Source organism: Anabrus simplex, chromosome 1 (genome assembly GCF_040414725.1).
Source record: "Anabrus simplex isolate iqAnaSimp1 chromosome 1, ASM4041472v1, whole genome shotgun sequence".
Classification (NCBI taxonomy): Eukaryota; Metazoa; Arthropoda; class Insecta; order Orthoptera; family Tettigoniidae; genus Anabrus; species Anabrus simplex.
This window is the reverse complement of record NC_090265.1, coordinates 601,637,568-601,659,353: the sequence shown is the minus strand read 5'-3', so window position 1 is coordinate 601,659,353 and position 21,786 is coordinate 601,637,568. Positions and strand designations below refer to the sequence as shown.

Genomic DNA, 21,786 nt, shown 5'->3' with positions numbered 1-21,786 from the left:
CCTATAGATGCTTTTAAAATGTACAGCGGGTAATGGATGCTGAGAATAGCTTTTAACTCCTAGAAAAGTGAATGATCCGTCAACAAAGAGCTTTATCTGAAAACACGACTTACTGAAATAATTAAACAACGAATCACCAAATATTTCGAGCACTCTATTAGGAAAGACTTTCTCGAGAAATTCAGGGATTTTTTTTTCTTCATAAAGAGGCAAACTAGGCTCTTGACCTTCTACATTTAACTACATACATAGCCTATATAGGGCTAGTACAGTATGTATTGGTTTCCTGGCCCCACAGTATAGGTGTAGCGTGCCTACCTCTTACGCGGAGGCCCCGGGTTCGATTCCCGGCAGGCCAGGGATTTCTACCTGGTTCTGAGGGCTGCTTCGAGGTCCTCTCAGCTTACGTGATTACAATTGAGGAGGTGTCTGGCGGTGAGATAGCGGTCCCTGTCTAGAAAGCCAAGAATAACGGCCGAGAGTATTCGTCGTGCTGACCACAGGACACCTCTTAATCTGCAGGCCTTCGGGCTGACAGCGATCGCTTGATAGGCCGTGGCCCGTCGGGATTTTTGCACCATGGGGTTTGGTTCAGTTTGGTTTGGTTATAGGCCTATTGTTTTAAATATAATGTTTAGAACTACAAGTCTTGAAAGAACATTTCATTTAAAAAAAAGTGTAAACAATAATACCTAAGTAAATATATAACATTTAACAACACTTAGTCTATTAACTAATTAACTGGCCCATTCCCCTCTATTCATTAGGGACCATTCTAATCTTAAATAGAAATGGTACTGAGTGAGTTGGCCGCGCGTGGTTAGGCTCGCATGGCCGTGAGCTTGTATTCGGGAGAGAGTGGATTCGAATCCCACCGTCGGCTGCCCTGAAGATGGTTTTCCGCGGTATCTCATTTTTACACCAGCCAAATGCTGGGGTTGTACCTGAATTATGGCCACAGCCGCTACCTTCCCATCCTTGCGTCGCGGAAAACATTCCATGCGTTATTGCGACTTTAAACTACTAGCAAAAAAAAAAGAAGAAGAAGAATTTGAAATAAAGTAAAAAGAGAAATGTTGCAGGGATAACTTAAGATATGTTTAGTAGGTATACAATATTTGATTTCATTCACACGTACAGGGTATTCCGTATAAAACCTGACTGCTCACGTGCGGCTGAGCCAAGGCTGGCTGTCTGGCTTCCTCAATAACCACGGTCCGCCCCTTCACTTCGCACGCTGTACACAGCAGCCCACGTTCGTTTGCGAAGGTTGTAAGGCAGTTACCTTTAGAACAATATATTTTTGTTTATTTATTTTTGTATATTAAATACGAATCGGGTCGACGCGTTCGTGCGGATTTTATCAGGGTGTTCCCCGGGCAATTGCTTCCTTCCAAAATTTCAATTCAATTCTTGTGAATAAGTTTGAGACTACTGGTTCAGTACTAAACCAGAAATACACACGGTGACGCACAGTGTTATCGGAAGTAATATTAGACAAGACTGATGCAAAACTTCAACGTTCGCCAAGAAATTCACTACCGAAATTAAGGAGAACATAGGAAATGTAATAATAATTATTGGCCGAGCTAAATCGTGTCAAGTGAATTGTGTTTACCCGGTACAACGCCTGTTTAGCTACGAAAGGACGACATTTATAACATTTGCTATGAGGTAAGAGTTTAGTTTATTTTCTTATATTGCATATGCAAATTTACAGATTTAAGGAGCGAAGACAGAGTACAGTCGAGCTGCGGGGGAGGTGGGTCGCCCATCGGTGTGCGGGAAGCCAGCCAGCTGGCCGGCCTTGGTTCAACCGAGTGTGAGCGGTCAGGTTTTGTACAGAAAACCTTGTACTGTACATTCATTCATTTCAATTGTATGCACTCTGGAAAAAAATTACGGTAGGCTGTTTTAAACTTGGCGGACGAAGAGGAGTTCCGGAAAATGGTAAGGAGGTCGAGAGGTCAGATGAAACAGGGTACAAGTGTTCCACTTCAGCGAAGCAAACAGTAGGGACGCAAAGCGAGTAACACCAGATGCATCATCACATAGCTCATAATAGCACGATACTCAAATTGAGAGACCGATGATGATGATTACATCATGTGGATATTCATTCAGAAAGAATGATACCTGCTGTACTTGATGGACAAACGTCATAAAATGTTTAAAAGTTCATCACGGCGTTACAACCCAAAGTCTTGTTCTACAGTTATTTAGCTGGCAGTGAGACTTCACATCAGTGTCTGTCTCCGGGTTCGATTATAAGCCGTGTCGGGGATTTTAATCGTGGCTGATTAATTCCTCTGGCTCGGGTACTGGGTGTTTGTATTTGTACCAACACTCTCCTCTTCATATTCAGCCAACAAACCACATTACCAACCACCACAGAAACACGCAGTAATGATTGCATCCCTCCACATAGGGTTGGCGTCAGGAAGGGCACCCGGTCGTAAAACAGGGCCAAATCAACATGTGCTATACAGTTCGCACACACAACACCACAGGTGTGGGGAAAAGTGGTTGAAGAAAAAGAAGAAGTGAGAGTTCACATCAATACAACTCGAAAATTCTTCTGTTGAGGTTCTGAAAGACAGACTTCGAATCTTCAATCTTAGACGTAAAATAGAACAGGAAGGGAAAATTCAATATTTTGTATTGTGTTCATGAGGTATTGTACTTCATACCAATTGAGATTCTTTTCAGTGCAGTCAACTTTCTCCTGACCCAATGCCATATTGTTTTGAAACAGAATACCTACCTGAAGAACCGCAACAAATTTCATTCTATTCAAAACTCTGTCATTTCTCCTGTCCTTCTCTGTATACAGTGAGGGCTGAAATATAATCTATTATTTTGACACATACTCGCATAGTCGAGGTCGTTACTGTATGTTCTGTCGTAGGGCTATGAGGCCGGCAACTGTTGGGGTTGCACCTTACTCTACCCCCAGGGCACCAATTCCAGCCCTAGTCTCAAGCAATTTAGTTGCACATTCTGCTACAGATACTGCAATGATGCGGCTCACTAGATATGTTACATGCATACTCAGTACATTGGACTGCAAATCGAAGTTCCCAGTCCGGTGGTGTTTAAAGGTGCTCAAATACGTCAGCCTCGTGTCGGTAGATTTACTGGCACGTAAATGAATTCTTACGGGACTAAATTCCGGCACCTCGGCATCTCCGAAAACCGTAAACGTAAATAGTGGGTCTAAAGCAAATAACATTCAAAATAATAATAAGAGTAATAATACGTATTAGAACAAAGAGGATTCTTATATTTCCGGAGAAAGGGAAAACACAGGTCTTATGGTTGAACGAAGTACACCTTGACTTAAATGTGGGGTCACTACATGAGATGTGGACAACAGAAAAGTGCGGATGCAAAAGATCTATTCCAGGAGAAGTCAAGAAGAACGAAGTCATTGTCAGAAGAGGAACGAGCTAGGGAAATACAGAGAAAGGAGTATGGGCGGAAAAGAAAGGGAAGATTAAATTAGTACAACACTACTACTACTACTACTACTACTACTAATAATAATAATAATAATAATATCAAAAGAGCTAAGAAATTCAAGTATCTACGTGAGATTCTGAAGTCAAACATCGATAGAAAGGCAGCAATTGAAGAACGGACAAGAAAGATGTATGCATCATTCAGACTACAGGTAAACTTATGTCAGAAAATTTACAAATCGAAATCACACCCCTCTTAGGTGAAACTCAGGCATTACAGTACTGTAGTCAAACCTGAGCTTATATGCAATTGAGACAATAGCCATTAAGGTACTCTGAGATCTGGAAAAGAATGAAAGAAAGTTCCTTAGAAAAATTCTTGGACCCAGGAAACCAGCAGATGAAATTGGTTTCCGCTGAAGACAGAACCAAAAACTTACTACAGTTGTGAAATGAAGAAAAGGAGATTGGCTTTCTGAGGGCATATTAAATAGATGAAACCAGAAAGGTTCTCCAACAGGATTCTCACTTTCCAGGGCGGGAAAACGCAATCCCAAGGGTGAAAGCAGTCCACCGGGGTCTAGAAAAGTATGGAATCAGGCCAGAAAACATACGAAACAGAAAAGTCTTCAGAAGAAAAGTTGCGGAGGTAAAAGATCTTTCCGACGAGAAAACGAAAAAGAACAGAATATTTTTGGAAGGAGGATGACGCGAGTAAGCCAATGAATGAAGGAGTAGGCTACTGGCGAAGGAGGAAAGAGATAGAGAACTTGAGAATGATGAAAGATGTGTAATCGCAACCCATAGGTGGTTGAAACGGAACTACTACTACTACTACTACTACTACTACTACTACTAATAATAATAATAATAATAAAATTGTATGTGAAATTTTCGAAATCTTTCAGATTCCATGTAAGAACTGAAATCCCGCAGCTATCATCATGACACTAAGAGAAACATATAGGCTTATTTGCTTGAAATGTTCATGACCTCTTGATGTAAATGAAAGCTTGAATGGAGGAGATTGGAACCTGTGATGTCAGCACTTATGGTGTCCACTGTACTGGTGGTGGGCTAGCTCAATAGCGGAACAGAGAATTGCGGGGCAGACAACACTGCCAAAGAGACGACAAAGAGGACAGGAAAAAAAGAGTTAGGACCTATGCGGACCTCCCCCACATTCTCCTCTGTCCCCTCTCTCGCTCAACATGGTTGGTAATTGCCTCCTAGCCATAAAATCATAGACAGGTACGAAGCATTGTGGGACTATTCTCGACCACTTCGTGCTCCCTCAAGAGCTCTCTGCTGGCTTACTAGCCAGAGACGCACAAAGATTGAATGCATTAACTAAAAGTTCGCCTTATCAGAGGTGAATCGTGACTCAAATCAAAGCGATGTTACGTTGCTGTTGTTTGTTTCATCAACATATACCACCTTCATGCAGACGTCCACGTTATTTTACCCTATAGGAACCTCTTCATGTCTTCACCTCGCGCTACCAATTTTCACCCCACACATATCCTTCAAAAACCAACTGAAAAAAGTCTACAAGGCATTGAACTGATTTATATAGTCTACACTTGTTCTATTTTTTAATTATTTAATCCATAAAAATAGAAGAAACAGACCGTAAAAATACGTCCAAGTGAATGAACAGGCAATGCAGACAAAGAGAACATGTAATTAGTGGCAATCGCCAGCCGACAATCTGCCTACTTTATTGATTAAGAATAAAGTAATTTTCGTTCCCAGAAAATTACGGGCAGAAATTACTGTTGCTGTTAATATCCCTGGGATTCAAACCCATCATCTTTCAAATGCAAGATGACAGTTTTAATAATAATAATAATAATAATAATAATAATAATAATAATAATAATAATAATAATAATAAAGGTTAATAGTCTAATGATGGTATGGCCTTATCTGCGGGTCAGTTTCGGTGTTCCGTTATACTCTTCCTCTTCCATATCTCATAGAAAGGGGTCTCTTTCGGGTAATAATTACTGAGATTTAATTAATTTTGTCGGGTAAACACGAAATGTATCGCCAGTGATCTTTTACATGCTGACATGGTAGGAGATGGAGTGTCGGATGGATTTTTTCCGCCCTTCAAATATCCGAATAGCTCTGCCGGGTTTGAACCAGCGATCTTGGGATCTGGAGATCGGCAATCGACTACTGATCCACAGACTATAGAACTCGGCTATAATTTCCACGACACTCATATTATTATTATTATTATTATTATTATTATTATTATTATTATTATTATTATTATTATTATTATTATTATTATTATTACCAAGTGTTCTCCGCCAAACTCCTCTAGCATGAGAGACGACTGGCTTCTCCCTACTGGATCCAAAATCATGTTGATAACCGGATCATCCATAATGGATGAATGACCACTTCACATGCTGTGTTGATCATATGGAACGAACGAGACCGCAAGTAAGTGCTCTCCGAACATAGCTAATATCCTATCGAGCGACGTCTTGCTGAAATAATTGGTCTTTATTTCGCTTCGAGTCATCTTGATGTCACGTGATGCTGCTCGCCTGACTGAAACACACCCCTGGGGTCCCTCCCTATCCCTTGACGCAACACAACCAGTTACAGGAAATCGTTTCTCGATATCGACTTGCCTGTGCCATCTACTCTAGTGTGGGTGCGGGCGATACGCTTGTCATGATACTCCAAGTGGTCTTGGGACTTCAACAGTTCTGTCCTCAACATGACAGATGCAATGAAAAAAAAATACTGCTGGAATTCCGAAGCGCATGGATATTGCAGTAACAATACTAATAACAGTTCTAGAGGCAGGTGAAGTGGTATCATGAGCAGAAGAAAAATATTACCCGCCCCCGTGACATCGGTCCCGGCTCCGTGACTTACTGGTTAGCATGCTAGCCTTTGGTCCAAACAGTCTCAGTTCGGGGATTCTTAACCTTCACTGCTTAATTCTTCCGGCTCGCAGAGTAGGTTTTTTATGCCATCTTCACAGACGCCCAGGTCGTTCATGGATGTCAACTCGAAAAGACTTGCACCAGACCCATTTGGAGGCCATACGCCATTTATATTATCTATAACTGTAGAACTTTGCTGCCAATATCTAGTGTTTACAGTGCACTATATCTCCTGGTATCGGCTAGAGCAATTTTGTTACTTTCATTGATCTGTCTCAGTCTTATCCTTTGCTTTCACGATATGAAAGTGACTTAGGTATGAGGGATGTTAGTAATGTCATTCCTAATGCAGCCAGTCCCTGCTATGAATGGTGTGAAAATATTGCTCATAGAATCGGTTGGTGCATGCATTTCAATGGGCTTGGCAGACTGATATTTAATAGCAGTGAGGAAAGCAACGGGAAACTACATCGTTCCTCATTTGTCTAGTACACCTTATCAGTGATGCCTAGGCCATCTACGACAGCTAATGGTCGAGCTGTTGGGGATCCACCCAGCCCTCGGGTTGAGGTCTGAACACATAGGGCCTATATCGGTTTCAGCGACACCTCGTCTGTACAGTCAGATATTCGGTGCTACCAAGATATTCCTCATGATGAAAGTATTTTTCGGCTTTGTTTAATACGGGAAACATGTATGCGTCTACCCATATAACATAATATTAAACCTGAGTTTGAATTAGAATTTTATAAGAACCAAGGACTTTTATTGCCACTTAATCAGTCATAAATCCGGGTTGGGATTGACTTCCAGACAGACTCTTTGACCATCGGAGAGCACTGCACACAAGCTCCCCCCTCCCCCCACATCCCACCTCTACCCCTCGCACTCTTTTATGAAATGTAATTATGTAGGCCTATTGTGGGGTGTACGTGCTACAGAGCCTCCGTAGCTCAGGCGCCAGCCTCTCATTGCTGTGTTCCGTGGTTCAAATCCCGGTCACTCCATGCGAGATTTGTGCTGGACAAAGCGGAGATGGGACAGGTTTTTCTCCGGATACTCCGGTTTTCACATCCATCTTTCATTCTAGCAACACTCTCCAAAATCATTTCATCTGTCAGCCATTAATCATTACCGCAGAGAAGTGCGACAGGCTTCGGCAGCCGGCACAATTCCTATCCTCGCCGCTAGATTGGGACTTCATTCATTCCATTCCTGACCCGGTTGAAGGACTGGAAACAGTATGACGATACTGGATTTGTAATTTTGGTGTTCGTACTTTAATTTTGCACTGTAATGCCAGACTCAATAGAAATGTGAACAATGTAGAATAAGCCTAATTGAGTTTTGCTCTATATCATTTTCCACCTCATTCGGCTGATAACATACATCTCGGTTACAACAACACTTGTTCATAACGACACAATTTATCAGGCTCTTTGGATGTCGTATAATCGAGTTCAACTGATGAGCTGCGTTTTAGCGAAATGGCCCTACGATAGGGTAGGTTAAAGTAATAGTACGGGGACCGTTCACATGGGATGATTTGGAACCCCTGGTACATCTGCTACGCCGCTCAACGGCGAACGTTACAGGAACTTTCTGTCAGACGATGTCCATCCTCCACCACCCTGCGGGAGATCTGTACCCACAGCAAGGCAATGCGCCGGCCTATCACTCCTGGTTGTGGCCGATTGGTTCGAAGAACACTCTAAGAATACGAGGATTCTTGCCTGGCCATCAAGGTCACCGGACCTCAATCCTATAGAGGTCATCCGGGATGCTGTCGAGAGGGATGTGTTCACTCTGGCCCTGCTCCTAACAGCCTCGGTGCGTTATAGGAGACTGCTCAACGGCCATGGGTCAGTATGGCTCCTGGTATCTTGTGCAGTCCGTGTCACACCGCACTGCCATCGTCATCAGGGCGAAAGGAAGTGCTACACGCTACTAAGCAGGTATCCTTAATTAAGTTGCTCATCAGTGTATATAAAATCGAAGAAATGGAGTAATGAGGTCTTTAATATACTAAAAAGTATAATATGGATTGTCAAGAATTTCGCCTTCCCTTCAAAAATCGGCAGTCTCGGCCGGGATCAAACTAGCAAACTATGGATCATAAGTCGGACATTGTATCCCTGATCCACCGAGGCGGCGGCAATAATAATATGGGCTTGAAGATATCCGGAATTTGAAAGAAAAATGCTAAGAAAAATTCTAGGTCCAAATGTAAAGAATGTAATGAGGAGACTCAAATGTAACAAAGAATTGTATCAAAGAACAGAATGAGTGGTTGAATTGATGAGAAAGAGAGGGTTACAATTCTATGGACACTTGTTGAGCATGGACAGTAACAGACTAACGAAGAGAATCTTTGAATTCTTCAGGAAGAGGAAGACAAGAGTTGAAATGGTTTCGAGAAGTGAGGTTGGACTTGATGAAAATGGAGTTTCCGAAAGATTACATCATGGGCAAAAATGGATTTAGACAACTCGTCATAAAGTTCCGTGGTTTCCAGGAGACGTGAAATACTAGTGAGAAAATGGAGATCCTGTACAAAAGAACACAAGAAAGAAGTAGGAGAAAGGATGAAAATATACTGGCAGAGAGAGAGAAGGCAAAAATACCGCAAAGATTGTCAAACGTGGTCCATAGACGGCCGAAACGAAGAAAAAAAAATAAATAGAAAAGTTAGAAGCATGGAAGCAGATTTCTGGAGGCGTTGAAGGCTTCCACTATCCTTCCATTATCCATAACCGAGACATTAAGTGGGATAGAGTGTTTGGCTGTACACCTGGCCTCCTTTTTATCGCAGGATTTAACCTGGTACTCATGTTTAGTACAGGTCGGGGTGTAGGCTACCTCTCCTGAAGTGGAAATTTCGTTTCTAACATTTTCGACTTCCTTTTGAGGATTCGAAACCACGGCATTGCAGGTGAATCTAGCACGCCTTTGCCACCTCAGCCGGTCAGTTCTTATAATGACCCGTATTACTTTTGAATTATAAAACATACTATAAGCTGTTCATAAGGTGCCCATGAACATCAGTCAACAACATTCACAAAATTTTGATCCCAAGCATCTAGCAAATCTTTTCTCTCTGTTAGAATTCGTTACTAGCCGGAGTGAATGGCTCAGATGGTAGAAAGACTGGCCTTCTGAGCCCAAGCTGGCGGGTTCGATTCCGAATCAGTCCGATGGTATTTAAAGGTGCTGAGGTACGCCAGTCTCATGTCGGTAGATTTACACGTAAAGGAACTCCTGCAAGACAAAATTTTAGCACCTCGGAGTCACCAAAAATTCGTAAAACTAGTAAGATGAATTATTACTATTATTAATATTATTATTATTATTATTATTATTATTATTATTATTATAAGAACTTGATACTGAAATGTGTATTTCTCTCTCGCTTGTGATTAATGATCCTGAACTCCTATTTACATTTCCGTGTTTTCGAATTGTAGTGTTTGAAAAGTGTGAGCATGCGAGCTATTTCTTTCCCTGAATTACTGAGAAAATGAAATACATCCTTATGTGGATTGATGCATGAGTAAAAGTAACTTAGCACATGCAGATATTTTTAATGCCTAGTTTCGTGTTTTCATTTCTCTCATTAACATCTACCCTTTTTCTTTCCCATTCAGCCAGCGAGGAGGTGGAACCGTCACCAGATCATTTTCATGATGGAAACAAAGGTATAGTACGGCGATTCTTTTAAAATATCGGTCTTTGAAGTTCCTGACTATTTCTTCTACTTTTTTTTTCTTTGTATGTCGGTTTTCAGAATGTCAGTAGTTTTGTCCTTTGAGTGAAGTTGTGTAGATTAGGTTATGGTTTTCTTTAATTCAGGTGGACCAAAAATTTGGCCATTATGATTTATTGCCATATGAACCATGGACGCAAGTTTATTGTAATATATAAGGGACTATTTCTTCTTTTTTATTTAGTTTTGTGTGTGCGTGTGCAAATGTCAGTAGTTTTGTCTGTTGAGTGGAGTAGTGTAGGCTAGATAAGGGCTTTCTTTTATTCAGGTGGATAGTTGCGTATAGCATGTTAGTGACGAAGTTTCAACCACAAAAAATGTTCTTCACATAAAGTGACAACGCTGCAGTACCGTTATAATCAGATTATGTCTCATAATTAAGGCCCTCGATTTCCGCCGTTCATTGGAGAATAATAGGAAAAAAATATTTAAAATAATATAAAGAAATATCATGAAAAGTATTAAATAGATCGGCAGAAGTATTAGAATTAAACACCAATATTACAACTGGAAGTGGTCGTGGTGGTATTACAGATGAAATCACGTGAAAAACTGAAGACAGTTATCACATTCTCGATATAGTGTTGGGTATATTGTAGGCTACTATTAATACTTGAAGGGTCGTCATTTCATCATCAGCATCTGTATATTAATTTTTCTTCTGACTCTACTTGGTGTAGCCCGTAAGAATGATTTTTTGTGAGCACTGTTTACAAGATCATTTTATACTTCACGTAGATACTGATGGCGAATTTCGTGACGGTACCCTATTTGCTATAAGGCTGGCCATTTTTCACCTTGTTTAATGTCAAAATACCTCGTGATGCCTGAAAAAAGTACCCTTGATACTAGTTTTGAAAACTTTGTTTCGCACCACATGAGAGTTACTAAGCTCTAAATTGACTGAATCAGTTTTGAGACACTGGAACATTCAACAGTTCTTCCGAGTGTGATGTTGGCAATATTCATTAAGAAAAAACCAAAGAAAAAGAAAAAAAGATACGATTATGCTCGTGCATTATATTAAGTAGCAATCCATTCTTGTATTGTGTAATTACAAATAAATCAAACCAAACCCCATGGCGCAACAACCCTGAAGGGCCATGGCCTACCAAGCGACCGCTGCTCAGCCTGCAGATTGCAAAGTGTCGTTTGGTCAGCACGATGGATCCTCTCGGCCGTTATTCTTGGCTTTCTAGACAAGGGCCGCCATCTCACCGTCATATAACTCTTCAACAGTAATCACGTAGGTTGAGTGAACTTCGAACCAGCCCTCAGATGCAGGTAAAAATCCCTGACCGAGCTCGATAGCTGCAGTCGCTTAAGTGTGGCCAGTATCCAGTATTCGGGAGAGAGTGAGTTCAAATCCCACTGTCGGCAGCCCTGAAGATGGTTTTCCGTGATTTCCCATTTTCACACCAGGCAAATGCTGGGGCTGTATCTTAATTAATGTCACGGCCGCTTTCTTCCAACTCCTAAGCCTTTCCTATCCCATCGTCGCCATAAGACCTACAGTATCTGTGTCGGTGCGACGTAAAGCCACTAGCAAACAAAATCCCTGACCTGGACCGGAATCGAACCCGGGACCTCTGGGTAAGACGCAGGCACGCTAACTCTACACCGCGGGGCGGCCGGCAATTACAAATAACTAGCATGCGTAAACAATAGCAACAAAGTTGCACATTTTTAATGTGTGTAAATAATTAAATTCTTCGTGTCCTCGTCCCGAGGTGGTTTAGCTGTTTTCAGGCACGCTCACAGTAGAGGTGAGCTGCATGTACCATTTTAACCATACACCAGTCCTCCTGCAATTCTTAAATTTCTGGCAGTACCAAAAATTGAATCCGGCCCCCCGATTACGGCAGCTAATAGTGCTAACTGTTACGCTACGAAGGCGGACGTAGACATAATAATAATAATAATAATAATAATAATAATAATAATAATAATAATAATAGCACGGCTATGAATTGGATCTTGCATGTTTCATCAGAGGATATTTTCTTTATTTTCATGGACAGATTATAAAAGCGTCAGTGCTCTTATTGTGAATTAAATTGCACTTTGCCGTCGCGCACACAAGCTGCGTGATAGAGCATCCATTGTTCATTTCTTTGCATGCACCGACAAGAACAACGGCGGCCTCTGTCACTCATGTGGGAACTCCGTGGTTTCGATTTGCATTAACATCTGTGGTCAAAGGTTCTCAGGCTTCTTGTAAGGTAAGAACATCCATGATAAGGGCACGGTTCAGCTGTTGGTGAATAGAAGGTTCTCCGAGGAAAATTGCGTAGAATAGATTATAAGGGAATAGAATAATGTCTTCACATCATTTTTAAAAGTTGGTACTGGACAGAATGAGGCTACTTCTTTATATCGTCCATCATAAGTCAGTAAAGTCTTCATTGACTTTATTGATATTATGGGTTTGAAAGTCTAGGTCCTTGGCTGAATGGTCAGTGTCGAGGCCTTCGGCTCAGAGGGTCCCAGGTTCGATTTCCGGAAGGGACAGGGATTCTAACCCCGTCTACTTAATTCATCTGGCTTCACACCATGCTACCAACCACCGCAGAAACACGCAATAGCGCCTACATCCCACGACACAGGGTTGGCGTCAGGAAATGCACCCGGGCGGTAAAACAGGGCAAATTCCACATGTGAGACACACATTTCACCCGCGACCCCACCAAGTGAGCGGTAAGAGGCAAAGAATAAGAAGAATATCATGGGTTTGAAACTCAACGTGATGAAGACGAAGTGGATGGTTGTCAGTAGAAAACGGTATCGAATTCAGGAATACGCATCAATAACGAGAGGACTGCGAAAGTAAAATGATAACCGATCAACTTATTTGGAGTGCCAGCTCAATGGTAAATATAATTTCTTTCCTTGAAATCAAACGTCAGTAATTGAGAAGATAAGTGAATATTTCCAAAAATGAGTAAGGACTTAACAAATAGTAATTTCACCAATCTTCAGTGCTCGGCGCTCTTCTGTTAAAGCTTAAGGTTATGGGATCGAGTCACTTCGCAGTTGTTCGGTTTAAATTCGTGAGACTCATGTCAGTAGAATGTTTCTAGTTCACTGAGGAACCACTCTTCTGGACAAAATTCCGGCATCTAGCACATCTTAAGACTACTAAAATGTAAAGGTTCGACGAACACACAAAGTGAAAAAGCAGGCTAGCGGGGCTGAGTGACTGAGTCAGTAGAGCGCCCACTTCCTGAGCCCATGTTAGTGGATTTATTGATTTATTTATTTATTTATTTATTTATTTATTTATTTATTGTGCTTCAGACAAGTACAAACATAATGATGTAAAACACGTACACACATAGGCTATTATTACGTGGAATGAAAAGAGAGAAGGAACACCCTAAAATTATGGTAAATCCAATAGAAGTCCTTAATCACCATAAAATGACAAAAACATTTTTGCTGATATAGACAGCATTTTGATTATTGTATTGTACAGTAATATAAGTTATTAGCCCACCTGGTGGCCATGATCGTTGAGGTGTCTAGTCTATATGGTCCAACACCGTGATTAGCCGGTTCGAGTCCCGTTGGTCAAAAAAATTTCACCATCAAATTGTTCGCCGACAGGGTAGGAGAGGTGGTGGTATAAAATTACTAACAACTAGATTGCGTGCCAAAAGTCTGGATTCAATTCCAAACTTCTCCGCAGTGTTACATGGAGTCAGGGCATGTGATGCTGTTGATGATGATTTCGTCCGTCGGATGGAGACGTTAAGCCTTGAGCAGACCCCTTGGTGCTATTCGACAGGAACAGGCCATGTGTCGTCACCGAGTATCACCTTCTTCCTTCCTGCTATTACATATGGCGTCATTCATTTCATCCCATTAACTCCTCAGATAAGGTTGACGTCAGTAAGGGTATCCGGTCGAAAAACTCGCTACGAAGATTCATTTCACTTCATACCCGACCCCGTAGAAAAATTGGACAAGGGTTGGCCATACAGTTGTAATAGAAATGCTCGCTTATATATTCACATAAAGGTATTTAATAACAACCAAGTGAGTTGGCTACGCGGCTTAGGTCAAGTAGTTGTCAGCTTACATTCGGGAAATAGTGGGCTCGAACCCCACTCATGACAGCCCTGAATATGTTTTTCCGTGGTTTATCATTTTCACACCAGGCAAATGTTGGTGCAGTATCCTAATTCAGGCCACGGTCGCTACCTTTCCAGCATCAAACCTGCTCTATCCCATCGTCACAGTAAGACAACAAAAAACATGTTATACGTGATAATGACGGTGATTGTATCAGTGATAATAATAATAATAATAATAATAATAATAATATGAATTAATTGTATATTAATTAAATATTAATAATTGTTATCATCATCATTATAAATGATAAAACTATGATGTTAGTGATGTTATCGACGATGATGATACAATATCAATAGAAACAAGGAAGCAATCCAAAACTATGATCTTAACAATATTATAGAAACACCAGAAGGGGGTTTTAATTCAGAATAGAAAACAATTAAATTATTTGTTTACATTGTTTTGCTGCAGTATGGAAGAGAACGTAGCTACAATCTGTATTGTATTCATTGCTATATTTATCAAATATTTTCACTGACGTCCAGCTCCATGGCTAAATGGTTAGCGTGCTGGCCTTTGGTTACAGGAGTCCCGGGTTCGATTCCCGGCAGGGTCAGGAGTTTTAACCATCATTTGTTAATTTCGCTGGCACGGGAGCTGGGTGTATGCATTGTATTCATCATCATTTCATCCTCATCACGACGCGCAGGTCGCCTACGGGAGTCAAATAAAAAGACCTGCACCTGGCGAGCCGAACATGTCCTCGGACACTCCCGCCACTAAAAGCCATACGACATTTCATTTTATTTCATCGACTTCAGCCTTGGTGAGTAACTATGATGCTGGGTTCTTGATATTGGGCAGTAGAAGGTAATAATTATATATTGGTCGTATAGATGCATTTGGGACGGACAAGTCGAACAGAGAGAGCAAGGTAGGGCTACCAGTAAGATTGTTAAATACTTTATAAATAAATAGAAGAACTGCGATTGCTCGTATTTTTGCCAAGGATTTATAGCCAAGCTAGTGGGATGTAAAACCAACATCATTCAAAGCTGACATGTTACTGCTGGCATCGTGATTATAGCCACGCGACTTCTATTATTAGTGGGATGAGAATGGCATGGACGTGACTTTTCATTTCAGAAATCCAACATGCATTGCCTAAGATTCGAACCACGGCCACTTTCACCCAGCTATCACACCCCTAAAAACACGATTATTATTATTATTATTATTATTATTATTATTATTATTATTATTATTATTATTATTATCAACAACAACATCAGATGGGCAAAATGACAAGAGGATACTCAGAATTAGGAAATAAAGGCTAAGTTAGGAATGAGCTCGATGGATCAGGCTGTGTGTTTACATCGGCTTCGATTGTGGGTTCATGTAAGGAGAATGGAAGATGCATTACTTAGGGGAATTTGGACTGCCATGGAGGGTAAGAGAAGCAGAGGGAGACGATTGTTAGACTCGGTTTATTATTATTTAGAAGTAACAGGTATGAAATTAAACTAGCCACAGAGTTAGTTGCAAGTAGAGGATTGTGGAGGCGCTCACTTAATTGACAGAGGCTTTTTTTAATTTTTATTTTACAAGTTTCTTACGTCGCACTGACACAGATAGGTCTTTCGAAGACGATGGAATAGGAAAGGGCTAGGAGTGGGAAGGAAGTGGCCGTGCCCTTAATTAAGGTACAGCCCCAGCCAGCATTTGCCTGGTGTGAAAATGGGAAATCAAAGAAAACCATCTTCAGGGCTCCCGACAGTGTGGATCGAACCCACTATCTCCCGAATGCAAGCTCACAGCTGCGCGCTCCTAACCGCACGGCCAACTGGCTCGGTGATAATGTAGATGTATTTTGTTGGTGGTTGAGGTGGTGGTTGTGATTATTTTTAATGAGGAAGTACAATTTGACCACCATCCTCTCTTAACACTAATCATAGAAGGAAAAAATTAAGAATGTCAGTCCTTGGAAGAATGAGGGTATCAGTAAAAGAAAAAGAAAGGCCGCAAAGAGCGTGAAAAGGAAGACTCCCTACGCCACACACACCTAATACTGTAATGCCAGATCGGAAGTGAACAAAAGTTGAGTAAGGGAGGTCGAATAGAAAAGATGAAAGTGAGGAGTCTGGGCCAATTAGGTGGAAACAATGCCAGAATCAGCTAGGGGCCCCTGGTAATCTAACTACACTCCTAAGTTGAGAACCCCTAGGATCTTCCTTTTAATCGCCCCTTACGACAGGTAGAGGATACTGTGGATTCATTCTACCTCCCCCAACCACAGGAGGAAAGAAGATATATTATTATTATTATTATTGTTATTATTATTATTATTATTATTATTATTATTATTATTATTAACACCATCTTCATTATCATCTCTGTCCAATCAAGCGGCAATAATAACTCATGGAAGACATTTTTATCCCATGTGGTAGTGCGTTGTGTACAGTTGCTAAGCGCCAAAATGTACTGATCGAATCCAACTTGACGTGCTCTGCTGAAGGGAGAGGAAGGCAGTAAGAGAAGAAGAACCGGCCGGAATGTCACCGTAAAATATTCATTATATTCTGGGTAATTTATTTTATCGATGTGCATCAGGAACACCTTTTCCAAAACCATACTTTCTTTAAGATTTATTGCTGGGACACGAGACGCCAAAAACTGATGTTATAAATTTCAAAAGCCGAAGGCAGCACTTTCGATTTAGATCAAGTGATTTCAAGGTCTTTAATTAAGAAGAAGTTAAAAAGGATGGGTCCTCAGGTCTAAGATTGGGCCCATAAGTTGTTGGTTTAAGATGACAGTCGCTGGGCAAGAGATAAGTTACATTGCGTCTACTATGGCCGATGCATTATTATTCGAGGAATATGTAAAGTGAGACCAGACAGGCAAGCTGAATGCATTGTGAAGCGATCTCAGCACCGCGATATTGTAGCTCGGGAAAGGGTTGTACTAATTAGTACAATCAATTGTTTTGCATCCTCTTCTTTTGATGTAGATTATTTCTTTTATTTGTATTGCCAAATTCATAAGGCAAATAATGTAGTGTCATGTGTACGTGGCTTAATAAATATAATTATAAATAACCTGACTAATTTGCTAGAGCTATTGGAATACTATGTTAGTGTTAACGAAGTATGTGCGAATAATGTTTTCCTGGTAGTTTAACGTCGCATTAACTCATGGAAGATTTTTGATGACATGAAGATGGGAAAGGATTGGCAATGAAGTGGCCGTGGCCATAACTGAGGTACAATCCCATAATTTACCTGGTGTGAAAATGGAAAACCATCCTCAGGGATGCCAACGGTGCGGTTCAAACCCACCATCTCCCCACTGCAAACTTACAGCTACTTGCTCGGTTTGTAATGCCATGTCACAGTAGGAAACATAAGATCAAAACAGGAGATGTATTTCACTTATTTACGAAGTAGATGATGAATTCGATGAATCAACAGTGACTAAAGAAAGAAAAATGAATATTCAGAGGAGTAGGTAGAACATTCCAAGTAGAGTTGGTCCGACGATTTATTATATTATTATTATTATTATTATTATTATTATTATTATTATTATTATTATTATTATTATTATTATTATTATTATTTTATTATTATTATTATTCCGCTTCCTTAGCTGAGGCTGAATAGTCTGCGTAGTGACCTTCGTTTCATTGGGCCCTGAGTTCAATTTCCGGCATATTACATATAACACATCACACTACAGCTCACCACAGGAACACTCAATGGTAAATACATTCCAGCATTGGCATCAGGATGACATTCGGTCGTAAAACTGGGCTAAATCCATACAAAGTACCGACCGCAGCTAATTGGGAAAAGACAAGGAAGAAGGAGAAGAGAAAGAATACACTAGAGCTAGAACTTGATTCACTTTCACACTATTGTTCCCGTTAATCTCTGGATCCTCGTACTGGGAAGATGTGTGATGAAGAGGACTAGTACCTAGGAATTTCCAACCATGACAGTTATTCAGGAGAACAGCTCTTGCAATCTATACACAAATAGTTGGATGTAGACCGAGTGGGAATTATTATTATTATTATTATTATTATTATTATTATTATTATTATTATTATTTAGACCGGTTAATTAGATTAATATTCGAAGCCTTTACACACCAGGTCTCCAAGGATTTCCATGGGTTGCGCGCTGACGCTTTATATTTTTATAACGGTATCGTAAACGTTTTCAGATTTTTAATGCTTTTGAGAAAGTAAATATATTGAGAATGTGCGTGCAAAGTTTCATCTTTTTATCTCACCAGCAGAGTAGTGAAAAATTTCAGACAGTCTCTCAGACGGACACCACACGAAGTTTATAGAGATAAATGGTATGAAACTTAACTTGCATAGGAAATTAATAGCCATATGGCAGAATAATGATGTATCCACCTACTCGATATTCAACAGCAGTGTTTTTCAAGTGCCAAATATATCGCGTTGGAAGGCTTTTATCCTTACAAGACATTGGGTTGTGGCATGACTACTAATGTAGTATTTAGAAGGTGATCAGAATACAATATATAAGCTATGTGAAGTAATCAGATATATTTGTAAAACAAAACGCGAACCCTCCTCATGCCTAATTTCAAAGAATATTTATCTCAAATTACTACTGAATGAGTATTTCCTCATTTTAGCCACATATTTTAGTTCGTTTTCTATCGATTGGAATATATTTTTGTCGGAGGCTTAACTTACGGTGACGATTGCTGTTCTAGAGCGAAAAACAACTTCCTAAGCTGTCCATACGAATATTCATTGAAGGAAGAAAGAGAGCAACTCAATGAGTGAGGTGACCGTGGGGTTAGGGTCGCGTAGCTGTGAGCTTCCATTCGGTGAGTTCGGATCCTACCATTGGTTTTCCGTAGTTCCCCATTTTCACACCAGGAAAATGCTGGGGCTGCACCTTAAATAATGGAACAGCCACTACCTTCCTATCCTTACATCACCGAAAACTTTCGATGTGTTAGTGCAACGTTAAACTATTCGTTTAAAACAAAAATAAAAAAACAACAACAAAAAAGAGACCAATCAGGGTATTGGCGAGATAAAAGAAAGGTCCATGAAAGGATTGAAAATGCAAGACTCCCAGTGTTTCGCAAACCTAACATCGCCGATGTCAGCAAAACCGTACTCACCTATGGACCCCGTGATGTTACCGTCCCTCCACCCCCACCCCCATTTTTAGAGCCCTTGGGGTCCGGGTGCTGTCTATTACCATTTAAAAGTGCTTGCATGTCGGAGACCTGTAGACTGTATAGGTAGATAGACTGGAATGTTCGGTGCAAAATTAGAGTTCTGCGTAAGAGGTTATTTATTATTATTATTATTATTATTATTATTATTATTATTATTATTATTATTATTATTATTATTATTGAGATGTCCCATGGATAGACCTGGTGATGTAGCGACATATGGGTAGCCACATGGATATAAATCTTTATTAGATACGCGTGTCGAACTGGATGCTTTCCTCGGGGTCACGGTTTTGTCCGGATGCGAATGAGTAGACCCACTTACGCCTAAAATATGTCGTATAAACGTATTTATGGAAATAGATAAAAATACTGATTTGAGTGTCTCTTGAGGGAAATTTATGAACCAATATCACATGCAACGCATGCAACAAGATGTGTATCTTCCATCTTTGGCATGGACTACTCGATGGTTGGCTGTAAGCAAAAAGAAAAGTCCATGTTGATGAATGGAGAGATGTTCCACCATTTTACTGATACTTTAGTTCATTTGCATTATTAAAAGCTAATGTAGTAGGATAGTCCGGTTCCTAGGCGGAATGGTCAGAGTTCAGGCGTTCGGTTCAGAGGATCCCGGGTTCGAATCCCTGCCGGGTCGATGATTTTAATCGCGTCGCGACTCGGGGAGTCGGCGTGAGTGATTATTTCAACACACACCTCTTCATATTCACACTACCAACTACCACAGAAACGCGATAATGAATACATTCCTTCACATTAGGTTGGCGTCAGGAAGGGTATCCAGCTGTAAAGCAGGTCAAGTCTACATGTGGGACACAGATAGCACCTCCGACCCTAGCAGGATGTGGTAGAAGAATGATAATAAGAAGATGCAAGAGAATAATAATAATAATAATAATAAGAAGAAGAAGAAGAAGAAGAATGTACTGAGAAGATAAAAATTACGGATTGTAAGTACTCAGAGTTTTTACAACTGATAACTAATCTTTATTTTTCTGTTTTCTTTAAATCATTCAGAGAATTCCGAAACTAGGTTTCAAATATCCAAATAAGAAGTCGCGAGTTTATCCATGCCGTTATTGACGATGCTCTTTATAAAGCAGAGAAACTCGCGTGAGAAGTGTTAAAACAGTTGCTTGTCTTGAGATGTGAACGGATGATATTCGTGAATGAAATGGAATCTCATTTGAGAATGAAGAATTGCGCGTAACGCTTGGGTGGGAAAGAGGGAGGGGGAGTACTTATGAACATTCCCCAAGCTTGCTTTGCCTTTTGTCACAAAAGACCATCACTTCGGGATTTCATTTTCTCCCTTAACGTCGCTTTAATTTTAATAATGTTTCTATCAAATCCTTCTCGGATAGCGACAAATGCTTTTGAGAACTTTTCATTACGTATTCTGAAGATACTGAGATACAATATTCTGAGGCTCCTTACGCATTAAGTTGGGCCTGTTTCATGATACTTGTTACATCTGATAAATGAGATGATATACAAAGAAACTGTTTGTATTGGACCGGATAGATTTCAACGGTAATGCCATCAAAACACCGGCGGTGTTAGCTATAATTAATTGCAGAAAATTAACCGGGCAGCTTCGAGCTGTTGACTGATAATGTATGCACTGTGTTGTTCCTATGACCTTTGAATGTATTAGTCTAATAATAATGTTACTGTCTTTACGACCCACTAACTACTTTTACGGTTTTTGGAGACGACGAGGTGTCGTAATTTTGTCCTCCAGGAATTATTTAACGTGTTAGTAAATCTACCGACACGAAGCTGACGTACCTGAGCACTTTCAAATACAACTAGACTGAGCCGGGATCGAACCAACCAACTTGAACTCAAGAGGCCAGCCCTCTACCACCTGAGCTACCCAGTCCGGCTCTGAATATACAGAGTGTAACAATAAAGAATGGTCAAACTTTCAGGACAGATTCCCCACACGTAGAGGAAGAAAATAAGTTATATCAACATGAGTCCGGAACGCTTTATTTCCATGTTAGAACTTATTTTCTACAACTTCACATAGAACATTAATCATGGGAAACACACTGAAACAGAACGTACCAGAATACCACATGAAACTCTTTCTTACATGAAATGTACAAAATTCCCTCTGTCTCTTCGTTACGTGCCAACGGCCGTAGCCGTGTTGAAACAACGGATCCCGTGAGATCTTCGAAGTTAAGCAACATTGGGTGTGGTCAGGAGTTGGATGGGTTGCCACGCGCTGTTGGTGGGGGGTAAGGGAATGGAGGAGCGGAAAGGAACTGGCCACCCTACCGCACGTAAACTCCGGCTC

The 21,786-nt window shown here is 40.6% G+C and overlaps 1 protein-coding gene across 1 annotated transcript in view; it reads left to right on the top strand.

Moving 5' to 3' along the window:
* The window catches only part of LOC136857193 (homeotic protein spalt-major), a 651,196-nt gene that overhangs the window by 463,970 nt on the left and 165,440 nt on the right, over nucleotides 1-21,786 (top strand). Inside the window, exon 2 of the mRNA XM_067135652.2 lies at nucleotides 10,018-10,068. Coding sequence (XP_066991753.2) covers nucleotides 10,018-10,068 — 51 coding nt within the window. The remainder of the gene's footprint in view (nucleotides 1-10,017; nucleotides 10,069-21,786) is intronic.